This window comes from Pristis pectinata, chromosome 8 (assembly GCF_009764475.1).
Source record: "Pristis pectinata isolate sPriPec2 chromosome 8, sPriPec2.1.pri, whole genome shotgun sequence".
NCBI lineage: Eukaryota > Metazoa > Chordata > Chondrichthyes > Rhinopristiformes > Pristidae > Pristis > Pristis pectinata.
This window is the reverse complement of record NC_067412.1, coordinates 14,235,336-14,248,198: the sequence shown is the minus strand read 5'-3', so window position 1 is coordinate 14,248,198 and position 12,863 is coordinate 14,235,336. Positions and strand designations below refer to the sequence as shown.

General features: G+C 37.8%; 2 protein-coding genes across 5 annotated transcripts in view; one reads left to right on the top strand and one right to left on the bottom strand.

Moving 5' to 3' along the window:
* clec16a (C-type lectin domain containing 16A) overlaps positions 1-6,740 on the bottom strand; it is a 180,055-nt gene extending 173,315 nt beyond the window's left edge. The window contains exon 1 of one of the 3 annotated variants that reach the window (XM_052021126.1): positions 6,251-6,740. In XM_052021126.1, the coding sequence (XP_051877086.1) occupies positions 6,251-6,330 (80 nt within the window). In that variant the 5' untranslated portion in view covers positions 6,331-6,740. The remainder of the gene's footprint in view (positions 1-6,250) is intronic. The other 2 variants (XM_052021127.1, XM_052021128.1) reach the window with 2 other exon arrangements.
* A 323-nt stretch (positions 6,741-7,063) lies between these two features.
* Positions 7,064-12,452, top strand: dexi (Dexi homolog (mouse)). 2 transcript variants are annotated; one of them, XR_007956755.1, is made up of 2 exons: positions 7,064-7,842; positions 12,020-12,452. XR_007956755.1 is itself a non-coding variant. In XM_052021129.1 (2 exons), exon 1 carries the CDS (start codon positions 7,257-7,259, stop codon positions 7,524-7,526), a length of 270 nt encoding a protein of 89 aa, XP_051877089.1. In that variant the 5' UTR covers positions 7,064-7,256; the 3' UTR covers positions 7,527-7,859; positions 12,020-12,452. The 2 variants fall into 2 exon arrangements, 1 of the variants encoding a protein (XP_051877089.1); XM_052021129.1 differs by having other exon boundaries at positions 7,064-7,859.
* The last annotated feature ends 411 nt before the right edge of the window (positions 12,453-12,863 follow it).

Sequence of the window (12,863 nt, the reverse complement as noted above, 5' to 3'; positions counted from 1 at the left end):
CGTGAGCTTGAATTTAAAGATTTGTCTTTGTCGCGGAAGGATTTTATGGTGGAACAGACAAAGGACCCTGAGTTGACAGAATTGAAAGAAAAAGCACTCTCATGTGAGGAGATTGAAAAAGTGCCAAGTGGATATTATGTCAAAAATGGAGTGTTAATGAGGAAATGGAGACCTCTTCATGTTCCTGTTACTGAGGAATGGGAAGTTATTCATCAGGTTGTTGTTCCAAAAGTTTATAGGGATGAAATTTTAAACCTGGCCCATAGTATGCCTTTGGGTGGTCATTTTGGGGTGAATAAAACTGTAGGGAAGATTTTGAAACAATTCTATTGGCCTGGTTTGAGAAAAGATGTGGTGATGTTTTGTCGAACCTGTCACACATGTCAGATGGTAGGTAAACCAAATCAAAAACCCCCTGTGGCTCCGTTGAAACCAATTCCTGCTTTTGCTGAACCCTTTTCGAAGGTGATTGTGGACTGTGTTGGCCCATTACCAAAGTCTAAGACTGGAAATCAGTATTTGTTAACCATCATGTGTGCCACTTCTAGATTTCCAGAGGCAATACCCCTTAGAAATATTAAGGCCAAGACGGTGTCAAAGGCTCTTTTAAAATATTTTACCTTGTTTGGTTTGCCAAAAGAAATCCAATCTGATCAAGGTAGTAATTTTATGTCAAATTTTTTTTCAACAAATAGTCTATGAGCTGGGAGCAAAGCAGATTGTATCATCTGCATATCACCCAGAATCTCAAGGAGCTCTGGAGAGATTTCATTCTACTCTCAAAAATATGCTGAAGACTTATTGCTTTGAAAACACAAAGGATTGGGACGAAGGTATTCATTTACTTTTGTTTGCCATTAGAGAATCAATCCAGGAGTCAATAGGATTTAGTCTGTTTGAGCTTGTATTTGGACATAGGGTGAGAGGACCTTTGGAGTTGTTGAGAGAGCAATGGGTTAATGAAGAAGTGCACTTGAGTCTGTTGGACTATGTCCAAAAATTTAAAACTTGGTTGGAGAGAGTCTGCCAGCTAGCAAGAGAGAATTTGAAAACTAGCCAGATAAGAATGAAGACATATTTTGAGACATGCTCGGCCTAGGACATTTGCAGTGGGGCAAAAGGTGTTGGTATTTTTCCCTAGCCAAAATAATCCCTTGCAATCTCGTTTTTCTGGACCCTATGTTATTGAATCTCGAGTGACTGATTTAACATATATAATCAAAACACCAGATAGACGCAAGAAAACACAACTCTGTCATGTAAACATGCTAAAGCCTTATTATGAGAGGGATTCAGTGGTGGCCTTGGTGGATGATGTAAAGGTTGTTTCTAGAATTCCTGATATTGATGTTGAGGAAGGCCAATTTAGACCAAATATTGTTCCATCAAAACTAAAAAACCAAAATATCCTGGAGAACCTTGAAACGAAGTTGGACCATTTACAAGTTTCACAAAAACAACAGATGAGAGAATTAATTTTAAAATTTAAAAATCTGTTCCCAGATGTTCCAAACAGAACATCGATAATCACCCATGATGTTGATGTTGGGGATGCAAAACCAATCAAACAACACCCATATCGAATGAATGTGGAAAAAAGTAAACTTGTTGATCAGGAAATCAAATACATGTTGGAAAGTGATATTATTAGACATTCTACTTCAAATTGGAGTTCGCCCTGTGTTATTGTACCTAAACCTGATGGAACTGTTAGATTTTGCACAGATTACAGGAAAGTGAATGCTGTAACGAAGTCAGATGCTTACCCTATTCCTAGGGTGGATTATTGCATAGATAGAGTGGGAAAGGCAAAATTTCTTACAAAGATTGACCTATTAAAAGGGTACTGGTGTGTTCCATTAACAGATAGAGGAAGGGAGATTTCAGCCTTTGTAACCCCTTCTAGATTGTATGAATACAATGTTTTGCCATTTGGAATGAAAAATGCTCTGACAACATTTCAAAGAATGATTAATTCAGTGATTCATGGGTTAAAACATGCAGATGCCTACATTGACGACTTAGTGACTGGGAATGATACTTGGGAAGATCACATATCTGCGTTAGAAAGGTTGTTTGAAAGACTTTCCAAGGCTAACCTTACAGTTAACTTGGCTAAAAGTGAATTTGGGCATGCCACTGTGACGTATCTTGGTTATGTTGTAGGTCAAGGCAAGCAAGCTCCTGTTCAGGCAAAAGTTCAAGCAATATCTGAGTTCCCTATTCCCACAGGTACGAGGACTGTTAGAAGATTTTTGGGAATGGTTGGATATTATCAAAAATTTTGTAAAAATTTTGCTGATATTGCTCTTCCCCTAACTAATCTTCTGAAGAAGGGAGTAAAGTTTGTTTGGACAGACTCTTGTCAAGAAGCATTTGAGAAGCTGAAACCCATTTTATGCTACCATCCTGTGCTCAAAACACCTGACTTTGAAAAGCCATTTTCATTAGCAGTAGATGCCAGTGATGAAGCTGCAGGAGCTGTGTTGTTGCAGAAGGGTGACCTTGATGATATTGACCATCCGGTAGCTTACTTTTCAAAGAAATTTAATGAGCATCAAAAGAATTATTCCACCATAGAGAAAGAATTACTGTCGCTTGTTTTAGCCTTGCAACATTTCAGTGTATATGTTTGCACTGCTCAGAAACCATTGACTGTATATACAGATCATAACCCATTGGTGTTTCTGAGCCGAGTCAAAAACAAGAACAGAAGGCTGTTAAACTGGAGTTTAATTTTGCAAGAGTTTGATCTCATGATAATTCACATTAAAGGCAAAGATAATGTGATTGCTGATTATCTTTCCCGATGTTAAATGGGAAACATGTATCTGTACTAATCTGATAGTCTGTAGTTGTGTAGCATGATAATTATTAACATTACTAACTGTATGCGTGGTTAAATTTTTCTTGGGAAAAATTTTTTTTTAGGTGGGAGGTGTTACGGACTCAGTGAATGTCCCTTTAAGATAGAGAGTATGTGTGTATTTGTGTGTGGGGGGCGTGCTTACGTCGATAGAAGATAAAGGACGTAATGACGTTGTTGAAGAAGTCAGAAGAAGAAGAAAGAGAGAGAGAGAAGGGAGAGAGACACCAGCCTGCTAGTTTTCTCTATCGATGGATGAGAAACAATAACTGTGTCTGCCACTGAAATCCATGTATGGAAGTTGGAAGTAATCCGGTGGAGTTCACTTTGTTGCTGACCTGTAGAAGGAAACAGGTATTTGTGTGTGGACGACCACGATTCTGATGCTTTTCGGGGTGAGGAAGTCACTACCGAGTAAACACTGAAGTGTCATTTGGGTTCCATTGTGGAACATTTGGATTTCGTATTTACTCTCTCTATGTTTCTCTACATCTATGTCTTATCTTCAGACAACGGTGGTTGTTGAAGAAGCCCTTGCTCATGTTTCACCTTATGGCTTGCGGAACTGAACTTTAAGAACCATTCCGGAACTTGGAGTTTGGGACTTTGTCTCTCACACACACACACACACACGAAGAGTTTAGTTTTGGGGTTAACGTTCGAGGTTTAACATTTTTGAAGTCTAACATACTAACATTTTTACTTTTATTTTACGTATTATCATAAGTAGTGATTAATAAAATAGTTTTAAACACTGAATCATGCTCAGTGTGTTTCTTTTGTTGCTGGTTCATGACATTAAGCAATGTTATTCATACGATAGTTTGCTTCAATAAGTGTCCCGCTTTGTGCAGTGCTGTAGTACAATACTACGCTTGCATTATATTCCTTTCACAATAAATATCAGAAATTGCTATCCTTATCCTGGACAATTATGTATTAACATAGGATTTTTACTAAGAATCTGCAACCCATTTATCTATGAAAACAGCTGACTCCTGAAATGTATCTGAATATTAGAATGTGGGGAGAGTCTTTTATAAATCACTTGGTATTTTTTAGACTGCCTTTTATTAACTGTGTCGCTTATATTTCAACACAGAGTTAACAACAGAAATTAGATTTTGTTTTTTTTTAAAAACAATGCAACTGCATATTAAACTTCCATCACATACTTAAGTGAGAAGCAAGGTCTATAGAAATTCCGTCAAAGGTAAAATACAGCACTGCAATAAAGAGTCAGCCACTTCTCAAATATGTGTTCCCATTGTGGGGGTTGTTCAACACTACCCCTGCTTTTGACCCAAATCAGAAAATTCTGTATTCTTTACATCAGTTTGCAAAATACAAACAATTTGTTTTTCCCCCCACAATAAATACAATATTGAAAAAAATAAAATGTTTAGATTACACTTTCAGCTGGTTGCCATTAGTTATTCACTGAGTAATTAAACCAGAAGATAAAATCCATTTATGCTCTCAATCACAAAATATGCATGATCCTGTAACACTTCTAAACTTATTAGTTCAGTGATAAACTGAATTTTCAGGTTTTTTAAAATTATCTTAATGCAAAATTTTAATTTTTATGTAGATTTGTTATATGTTTGGTAGGTTTACTCATTGAGACAATTATAAAACTGCATTTTTTTAAAATCTAAAAACAGACAGATGCTTAATCTTTAGCCTGGGGTGAATTTAAATTCAACAGTAAAAACGCAGAGGTCAGACCCCTAATGTACATCATTAATAAACTTGCTCTCTTATTTCTAAACCAACCCAACAAAAAGAACATTTTGCATTAAAGACAACACTTTTGTTTTGAGCAGCCAACAAGCCCATGATTTCTGCTGAATATTACCCCAGTAAGTTATAAATCACTGATTCATTAGCCTTGTTTGAAATTGTAAAGGTCTGTAAATCCAAAAGTAAATTACATATTAAGTACCAATTCTAAAATTTCATTATCCTATATCCATACATAAACTATAGATTAGGAAAGACAAAGAATAAAGTGTACAACTGCCATAAAATGAAAACAGGAACTTGCATAAATTCCTTCAGATAGACTCAGAACTATAATGACAATTATAATTATAATGACTATTGGAACCTTGCAGAAATATCTTTAATGTCAAAGGACACCAAGGCACGTGTGTTTTGCTATCAGTCTGTTGAGTTGATCAATAATCTTAATCCTAACAGTTTCTTGATGAATCCCTATCAACAAATGAAAAGCCAGCATGTGAGGTAAAAGTGCTTGAACAGCAATGCCAGGAAACAGGCTGCATAACTATGTTCTCCAGCAAAGATCACTCTTCCAAAACGAAATACACAGTCAGTTAAGAAAAATCACACAAAGCTGAAAATATAAATTATTACCAAAGATTAATGGTCATAATTCCTTCTATCCTTTGTTTTCATAAGCATCCAATATTCTCCTCCTAAATCAAAACATGCTTAAATTTCCATTACACATAAATAACTCACTCCTTATTTAATTCTTCAATAATTACCTATCCAGTAGAAATATCTTAGGGAATACATTGGTCAGTCCAAAGAACAAAAGAAAAGAACTAAATAAATACGTTCTCCCGACTCCAATTATACAAAACTTGAGCATAAAATAAAAAGTCATCAATGGCTGAGAAGGCTCAAAGGGCTAAATGGCCTACTCTTATTTTTTGTGTGTATAGCATTAACTAATAGTAAGAACAACATACATATTCAGTCATTTACAAGTCTAAATTGAAAGCAAGATGCAGTGAAGGATGTGTCATGAGACATTAAAGAATTTGTTTAACCAGTTATGAACAACAATGTTGAATGCCCAAAATGTCAATGGGTCTCTTGGTTGCCAAAACACGAAACAAAATCAACCTTGGTGATCCTGATTTATATAAACACCTATCGTCAAGAATACTGAGATGATAAACAAAAACAGAACGCTGGAAGAATTCAGCGGGTCAAGCAGAAGTTATGGATGCAAAAGGTTTAAATCGACATTGGGGGTCAAGACCCTGCATTAGGACTGATATCGTGTTTCCTTTATCTCAGCGATCAACAGCAAAAGAAAAGACAGTTATCCATGAACTGGCAAAGTGTTCCATTAAAAAAAACACGGGTCCTTTTTTTTGAATCCACAAAACTTTCTTGCAACAATTCAACTAAATAGATGTTAACCCTAATGTAATTACAACTATTCCAAGGAAAGGAGTCTATAACACTCGTTGAAAACACGTTGGAATCGTTGCTAAAATAGTGAGGTAGAGAATTGTAAAGGGCCTGGACCTTAAGGCCTGGTCCATCCAGGAAATGCTGCTCGACGCTGCGAGTATTGAGCTCCGGCATTTCTCAAGCTACAACGTTCACACAGACACTCACTTCAGATGCTCCAAGGAATGAATGTTCTTGGGGGACTTCCCAGAGCTCCCGCCGACCCAGCTCCTCGAACGGCCAAACATCACTTCTAGACACTTCTTCCGCGCATACTATTGCGATATATTAAAATATGCCAGTGACATTCAAGCCTTTCACCAACATACTGGTTGACTCGGCGATAGCCGCAGCAATGCTCGGTGAGCACTGGCTTCTGGGAGATCAAGTTCTTTGCCCGGTTGCGCCAATGTGAAGCCACGGCTGGGCGGCTACAATAAACTACAAATCCCGAAATGCTTTGCGATCACCTAGCCACCTCCAGTCTTTTTTCAAAACTGTTTCGTGTTTACCATTATTTGACGTTTACGGGCAGAACTATTACCAACGGAACGAAAATATTCCGGGAGGAACGGTGTAGTTAAAATGCAGGTTTAAATTTAACGGCTCTGGCTGGAGTTGGTGGCGATGACGCGCAGTGCACGAGACCGCCCTGCATAACAGCTGCGCGCGAGGTAACCTATCTTGCTCGTCAAGGGGGAGGGCGCTGCATCAGGTGGGGCGGGATAACCGCTGTCGCGTCACTTGATTGACGTCAGAACAGGCCATTCAGAGGTACGACCCTGCGCCGCGAGAGGGCGGGACGGGCAACTGTGTCGTCACGAGATTGACGTTGACAACAGCCATTCAGAGTCGGGCGCCGCGCGTGGGAAGGGGGCGGGGTTTTGCACCGCGATTGTCCGTCGATCAAAGGGCCCGGTGGAGGGGGCGGAGAAGGAGGGGAAGAAGCCAATGAAAGGCGAAAGGGAGGTGGGAGCCTGAGAGCGCGGGGGAGGGGCGGAGAGAGGCAGGGCCCAGCGCCGCGGTGAGCTACGTGAGATAGCGGCGGACCGAAGGGCGTCGGAAAGTGAGGGCCTCTTCCCGCCCCCCAACCCCTCAGCAAGCAAATGTCAGCGCGGCTGCGAGACGCGCCTGCCGCAGTATTAATTCGCCACCCGCTGCCACCTTGAAGCCTATGACCGCCTCTGTTTACGCTGACCTCGATTCGGTGGAGTCGCTCCTTGATGAGTTGCCCTATATGTTTTACGTGGGATTGTTTTTTGTGAACGTGCTGATCCTCTACTATGCCTTCCTGATGGAGTACATCCTCCTCAACGTGGGAATTGTCTTCCTTCCCGACGACTTCGACCAGGCTCTAGTTGACCTCGGGGTCTTATCGGATCCGGCATCGGTTGCCTATGACACAGACGCCGAACTGGATGTCTTCGATGGCTACTTTGACTAAAAGCAATAATAAACCCCCCCACACATACTCACTTAGTGATATCAACATTTTTTGCTCAGCACAGAAATGGGCAGCTACTGTGTATCAGGTCCGAATGACAAACCTTGGTTTGCAAGCAAAGCACTGGGCTGCTGAAGTACAGGATAATTGTCTGCCAGCCGTTTCTGTGGCTATTGTGGTCTGGGTGCCCTTTCTTAAGTGTGCCAAGATTGCAAATAATAATAATATGGATTACGATGTATTCCAGAGCATTTATCTGTTTATATTGATGGTCACCATTGCAAAACAGAACTGCATCTCCAGGATTAATTAAACAGTAGGTATTTGCTCAAGGTATCTGTCGACCCACTAAACTCCAGAGAATTCAAATACACTGCATCGGGGATTGTTCAGATTTGTGATCTCTACAGTTACTTTTTAAATCTACATTAAGCATTTTCGTTATATAATAGACTTAAATTATGAAACATATTTGCGGTTTCATCGGAACTAATATATTCCCGTTCTTTTAACAAGGTTTGAGTTAAGTCTGATGGAGTAATCCTACATGTATTAACATATTTGTAAAATGGGTAGTAAATTATAGAATCTTTCCAATTTGCTCTTTAAAAAACCGTTATGTTTTATAAAAGTTCATCATCCTGTAAGGGACAATGAGATTATCTTGAAAAGAGCCAGATTTAAAAAAAATTAAAATGTGTCGGGTGACCCAGAGGTATTTTTAATTGAGCCTTACACCTTACTATCTCAACTTTTTTTGATTTCTTCCAAATCGTTTGTGATAAATGTGATGGTGAGTCTGTTTTCCCAGGGAAATGGAGTCAGGCTGCAAGTGGGTGGGACTTAACAGCTGCAATATAACCAGCCTATCCACGTTTTAAAAGGCAGACCTGGTGATGGTAGCAATAAGCATGCTTAAGATTAGATTGTAGAATAATAGGTTTTGGATGGTAAAATTATCAAAAAGAAACTTAGTGATATGCAAGATCTGCCACTCTTTTTAAACACCACTCTAACCTTGTTTTTTTTTCCTATCAGTTTTTTTTAGAATGAGTTGCAATTAACCAGAAGGATACAAATTGTTAATTGTTATTTCTGGACAGTTTAGACCACCATTGAGTAGTTTAAGAACTGTTCCGTTGAGCTGAAATTTCAGACTTGAGCTGGTATTGTTTTTTAATGGAAATCCTCTTGTGTTAATGTTGAAAAGTGAAGTTTCAATTGTCTCACTGGAAATAAAATTATTAAAGCAAATAATGAGACATTCCACCCCACTTTTTGACTGGAAATTCCAGCCCCTCTAGTCTCATTCAATCAAGATAACCCTTTAAGATATCTACACTCCCAAATTCTGGCCTCTTGATTATCCAGGAATTTAATAGTGCCATTATTGGCAACTATGATTCAGTTACTAAAGCTGAAGCTATAGAATTTTCTCTCTGAAGCTTTCCATCCCTCCAAGACTTTTTTTTTACAACCCACTTCTTTCATTAAGAATTTAGTCTTCTGTGCTGTGAAGTGGCTAGTCTCATTTTCCTACAGTAGAGGCACCATGCAGATGGAAGTTGTTACGGAAGCTAAGTACTACACTGTCAACAGCAGAGAACTAAAATTGCAGTCTTATTACTCTTGTGGTTATATGAAGACTAGGTAAATTGTGGAAAGCTCAAGGTTGTTTTAACTAGCAACTAAAACACAAAATGCTGGAAATACTCAGCAGATCATGCTCCATTTCTCTTCCCACAGATGCAGCCTGACCTGCTGCATATTTCCAACATTTATTGTTTGTGTCTTAGATTTACAGCATCTGCATTTTTAAAATTATTTTTCACTTTATCAAATGCATGTTTATTCATCTGTACAATTAGGCTGTTCACTGTAAAGAAAAATATTTTATTAATTTACCACAGCATCAGTAAGTGCAGTTATTGACATCAGCAAGTAGCAAAGTTATTTTTAATTGCCATTGATGCTGGCTGTGAATGGGTAGAGTGGACGAAAAAATAATTGCCACTGAATTAACTTCATGATTGCCTACTAACACCTGGAAATAAATGACAGTGAAAACCTTTTATTTCACTTGATTGCTTTACATCAACAATATCTAACTTTCAGTCCAGTCAAGCAAATCAAGAATTAAAAAAAAAGCAATATAGCTATTGTCCTACATCATAATGTGGCATATTGTGATTAAAGAGACAGTTGCATCTTTCGTAAGAATGTGATATTTGATGTTCCTTTGTTCTGAAGAATTAACAAGCTGCTGAATTACTTTTCCTAAAGGCTTTGTACTAGAAACAGTTGCCACAGCATCTAAGTTGTGCATAAAAATTGAATACTTATTTTCACAAACTTGTGCCAAGTTGGATGCCGTTGTTAGAGGAGAAAGTTTCTCTGCTAACTTCCTAACCCCCTGAAACTTCATGGTCTATTGATGCATCAGAAGAATATGATCAGAAGAAACTTTCAAATTACTTTGGGCATCTCAATCTACTTTTCTTAATCAATAATTGGTGGATTCATTGATAAGGCAGAGACAGGGATATAAATGACTATCACTAAAATTTGTTTCAAGTATAATGGGCATTATAAGAGACACCTGATCCATGCAGTAAACAAGGCACAACAAGCTTTCTGTTGGCCCAAATTTTTCTGTTGATTCCTGGCCTTTTTAAGTATTTACTCCCATTTGATTTTCCTTGTTGAACTTCCTATTGACTAAAAATTAGCCTGCATATTTTTCTTACCGCCCCCCCCCCCCGACTCTCTTTGTCAAATATAATAAATATAATTATCTTTTCTGCTTTGGCACCTTTCTTATCTGTTTTACATAGGGTGAGCAACACAGCAAAGCAATTCGGTTTATCTGGTCCTTGCCAGTGCCTTGTGGCCTACTAACCAGTCCCAACACACTTCATGGCTGTTTCAAACAAAGTGCTGGTTGTTATCTGTATTTTATGAAAGTGGTAAATGGTACTCTTTTAACAAATTAAAACTGTTGGGTTGAATAGTTTTATTCTTGTGTTCCCTGCCATCCTGCACATTTGCTTACTGCCTCTCTGGTTGTTATTTTTCTCTCTATCTTTTATGCATCAGTCTTTCCTTCCTGTCATTTTGTTTTGCCTCTGTTTTCTTTTACCCTCTTGCATGTCTCTGGGCCCCCATCAGTGCAGAGACCTACTGTTAGTCCACAGAGGTTAATTTACAAACTAATTAGAAAGGAGTCAGTCACTAAGTTAGGTCCTAGTGCCTTATTTCGACAGCGTCTTTTTGTCTGGTAAAGTTATTTTAGAAAGAAGTATTAAAATGGAGCATCTACGTTTCACAAGGTTGGGGGGGGGGGGGTCAAGCCTTAAGTTTGAAAACAAAATGAAATGCATTTTGCTGATTACTGAGTAGGTGACAAATCAAGCCCATTATTACTTCCCCCCACGCAACTCCTAACTCATACTCTGAACATTTTGCATAATTTTTTGTTTCAGACCATTTTTGAATTTAGCTCCACCTTATCTGACATCTAAAAATCAACTTGGAGCAAGAGCAAATTGATATTTGAAACTGTAATACAAGTGCTGAAGATCTAGCATTGTTATACAGTAGCCAACTCCAGAGGACTAACATAAGTAGAAAGTACAAGTATAGTAATATACATAAATGAAAGGCAGATTGTGTTTTATGCAATGAAATGATCATAACAGAGGTAGTAGTGGAGGAAAACTAGTATTGTATTTTTCAATTCAGGGACCACCTTTGGACTGTTCATGAGCAGCCTTGTCACATACGTTACTTGCTATTAAATAGAATAATGCAAACTTTCTGCTATTTTTTAATTACTACTGTAAACTTTAGTACATTGGGTTTACAGTAATGACTAAAAGGTAGCAGGACTATGCATGTTATAACAACTTTACACTTCAATCAGTTTTTTTGTGGTATGAGATATCCAACTGTCATATCGCTGCTTCCATGGTTGCCTCAGTGAAACCAGCAGTTATTCAGGAGCACTACACTAATATTTCCTTCAGCTTCTTTATTCTTATCAGGAAAATAATGGTACTGTTCTTGTGCATTCAGTGCCACTGAGGAGAACAAAAACTTGGCTTTGCACTTTCAATTGGTAATGAAGGGCTGATCTCTCCAGATCAGTGAATTAACTTTTTTTTAAAGTGATCCTGTTTTATTTTACTGCTGAGGTGTGTGCAATATATTGTTGAACAAGTCACTTTTTTGCAGTTGTAAACCTAATAATTTAACTATTTGATGGAACTGCACACCTTAAAGATCCAACACTGCAAAGATTTAAAAAAAAATCATCATGAATCTGACAGTAAAGTTGACACAAGGAGAAATTAACTGGTTTTTTAGTCTTTGAATAAATAAAATCTAAGAGCCTGAGATGCTCTCTGAGGGGAGGGAAGAACAATTCAGGATTGGAAGTAATATAATCTAACACAATATCCCTATCTCTCTACTTGCATTGTGCCATTCAACAGGATGGAAGAAATGATACTTGGAGACATCAAGCCTCAGGAGAGTCACTTTGAATCACACATGGAAGACAAGGCCTGAAAGGGCTTTAAATGCCATATGGATTAGATAACCGTCAGCAATACATTGCAAGAGTTCTGTGCTGGATATCCATTTCGTGTGCAAGGAACCATAATATTTCTACGTTTTGCACAGCTGTATCTAAACACTGAACTAAGTTGTCATGCATACACTCCATGTAGCTTTAACATTATATGGGTTGAATGTTACTGAGCTTAGTGTAACACAGCAAGGATTTACATTATTCATGTTTCAGTATGTATTGAGACTGGAACTTAAAAGTTGGTTCATTGACTGTTCATTTTGAAGTATCAATAACTGACCCTGCTATGTTAATATAATTTACTGAATTAAAAGTCACATTTTTTGTTACTGCCATTCTTGTGAATGATGTATGGTTTTATCATGGATCTGTTATATATTAAATATAAGACATGCATTTAATAACTGATTTAATAATTTGCAGTACCTGTTACACTTGTAGCTGGTGCAGTAAATTTGTATTTTCAGTGTTATAACTGTTATACTCACTTTCATGGCCCATGTAACATAATGTTATTTAGAAAGTATTGCACAATTTGGCCAATGAAGTTAAATAAGTCACTTGAATTTTTTCCTGAACTTTTATTCCCACAGCAGCTGAAATTTCTATTGTCCTGGTAAGGATTTGAACAAAATAAAAACAAATTTCATAATGTTACAGAAGCATTAGGTTGTATTTTTGATGACTAATTCTTCAGAATGTATCTATTTTGTTTGATAAATTTGATAAATTATATTGACAGAGCA

Excerpts from the sequence above, each read along its gene's own strand:
- dexi (XM_052021129.1), top strand. The coding sequence starts at position 7,257 with ATGACCGCCTCTGTTTACGCTGACCTCGATTCGGTGGAGTCGCTCCTT.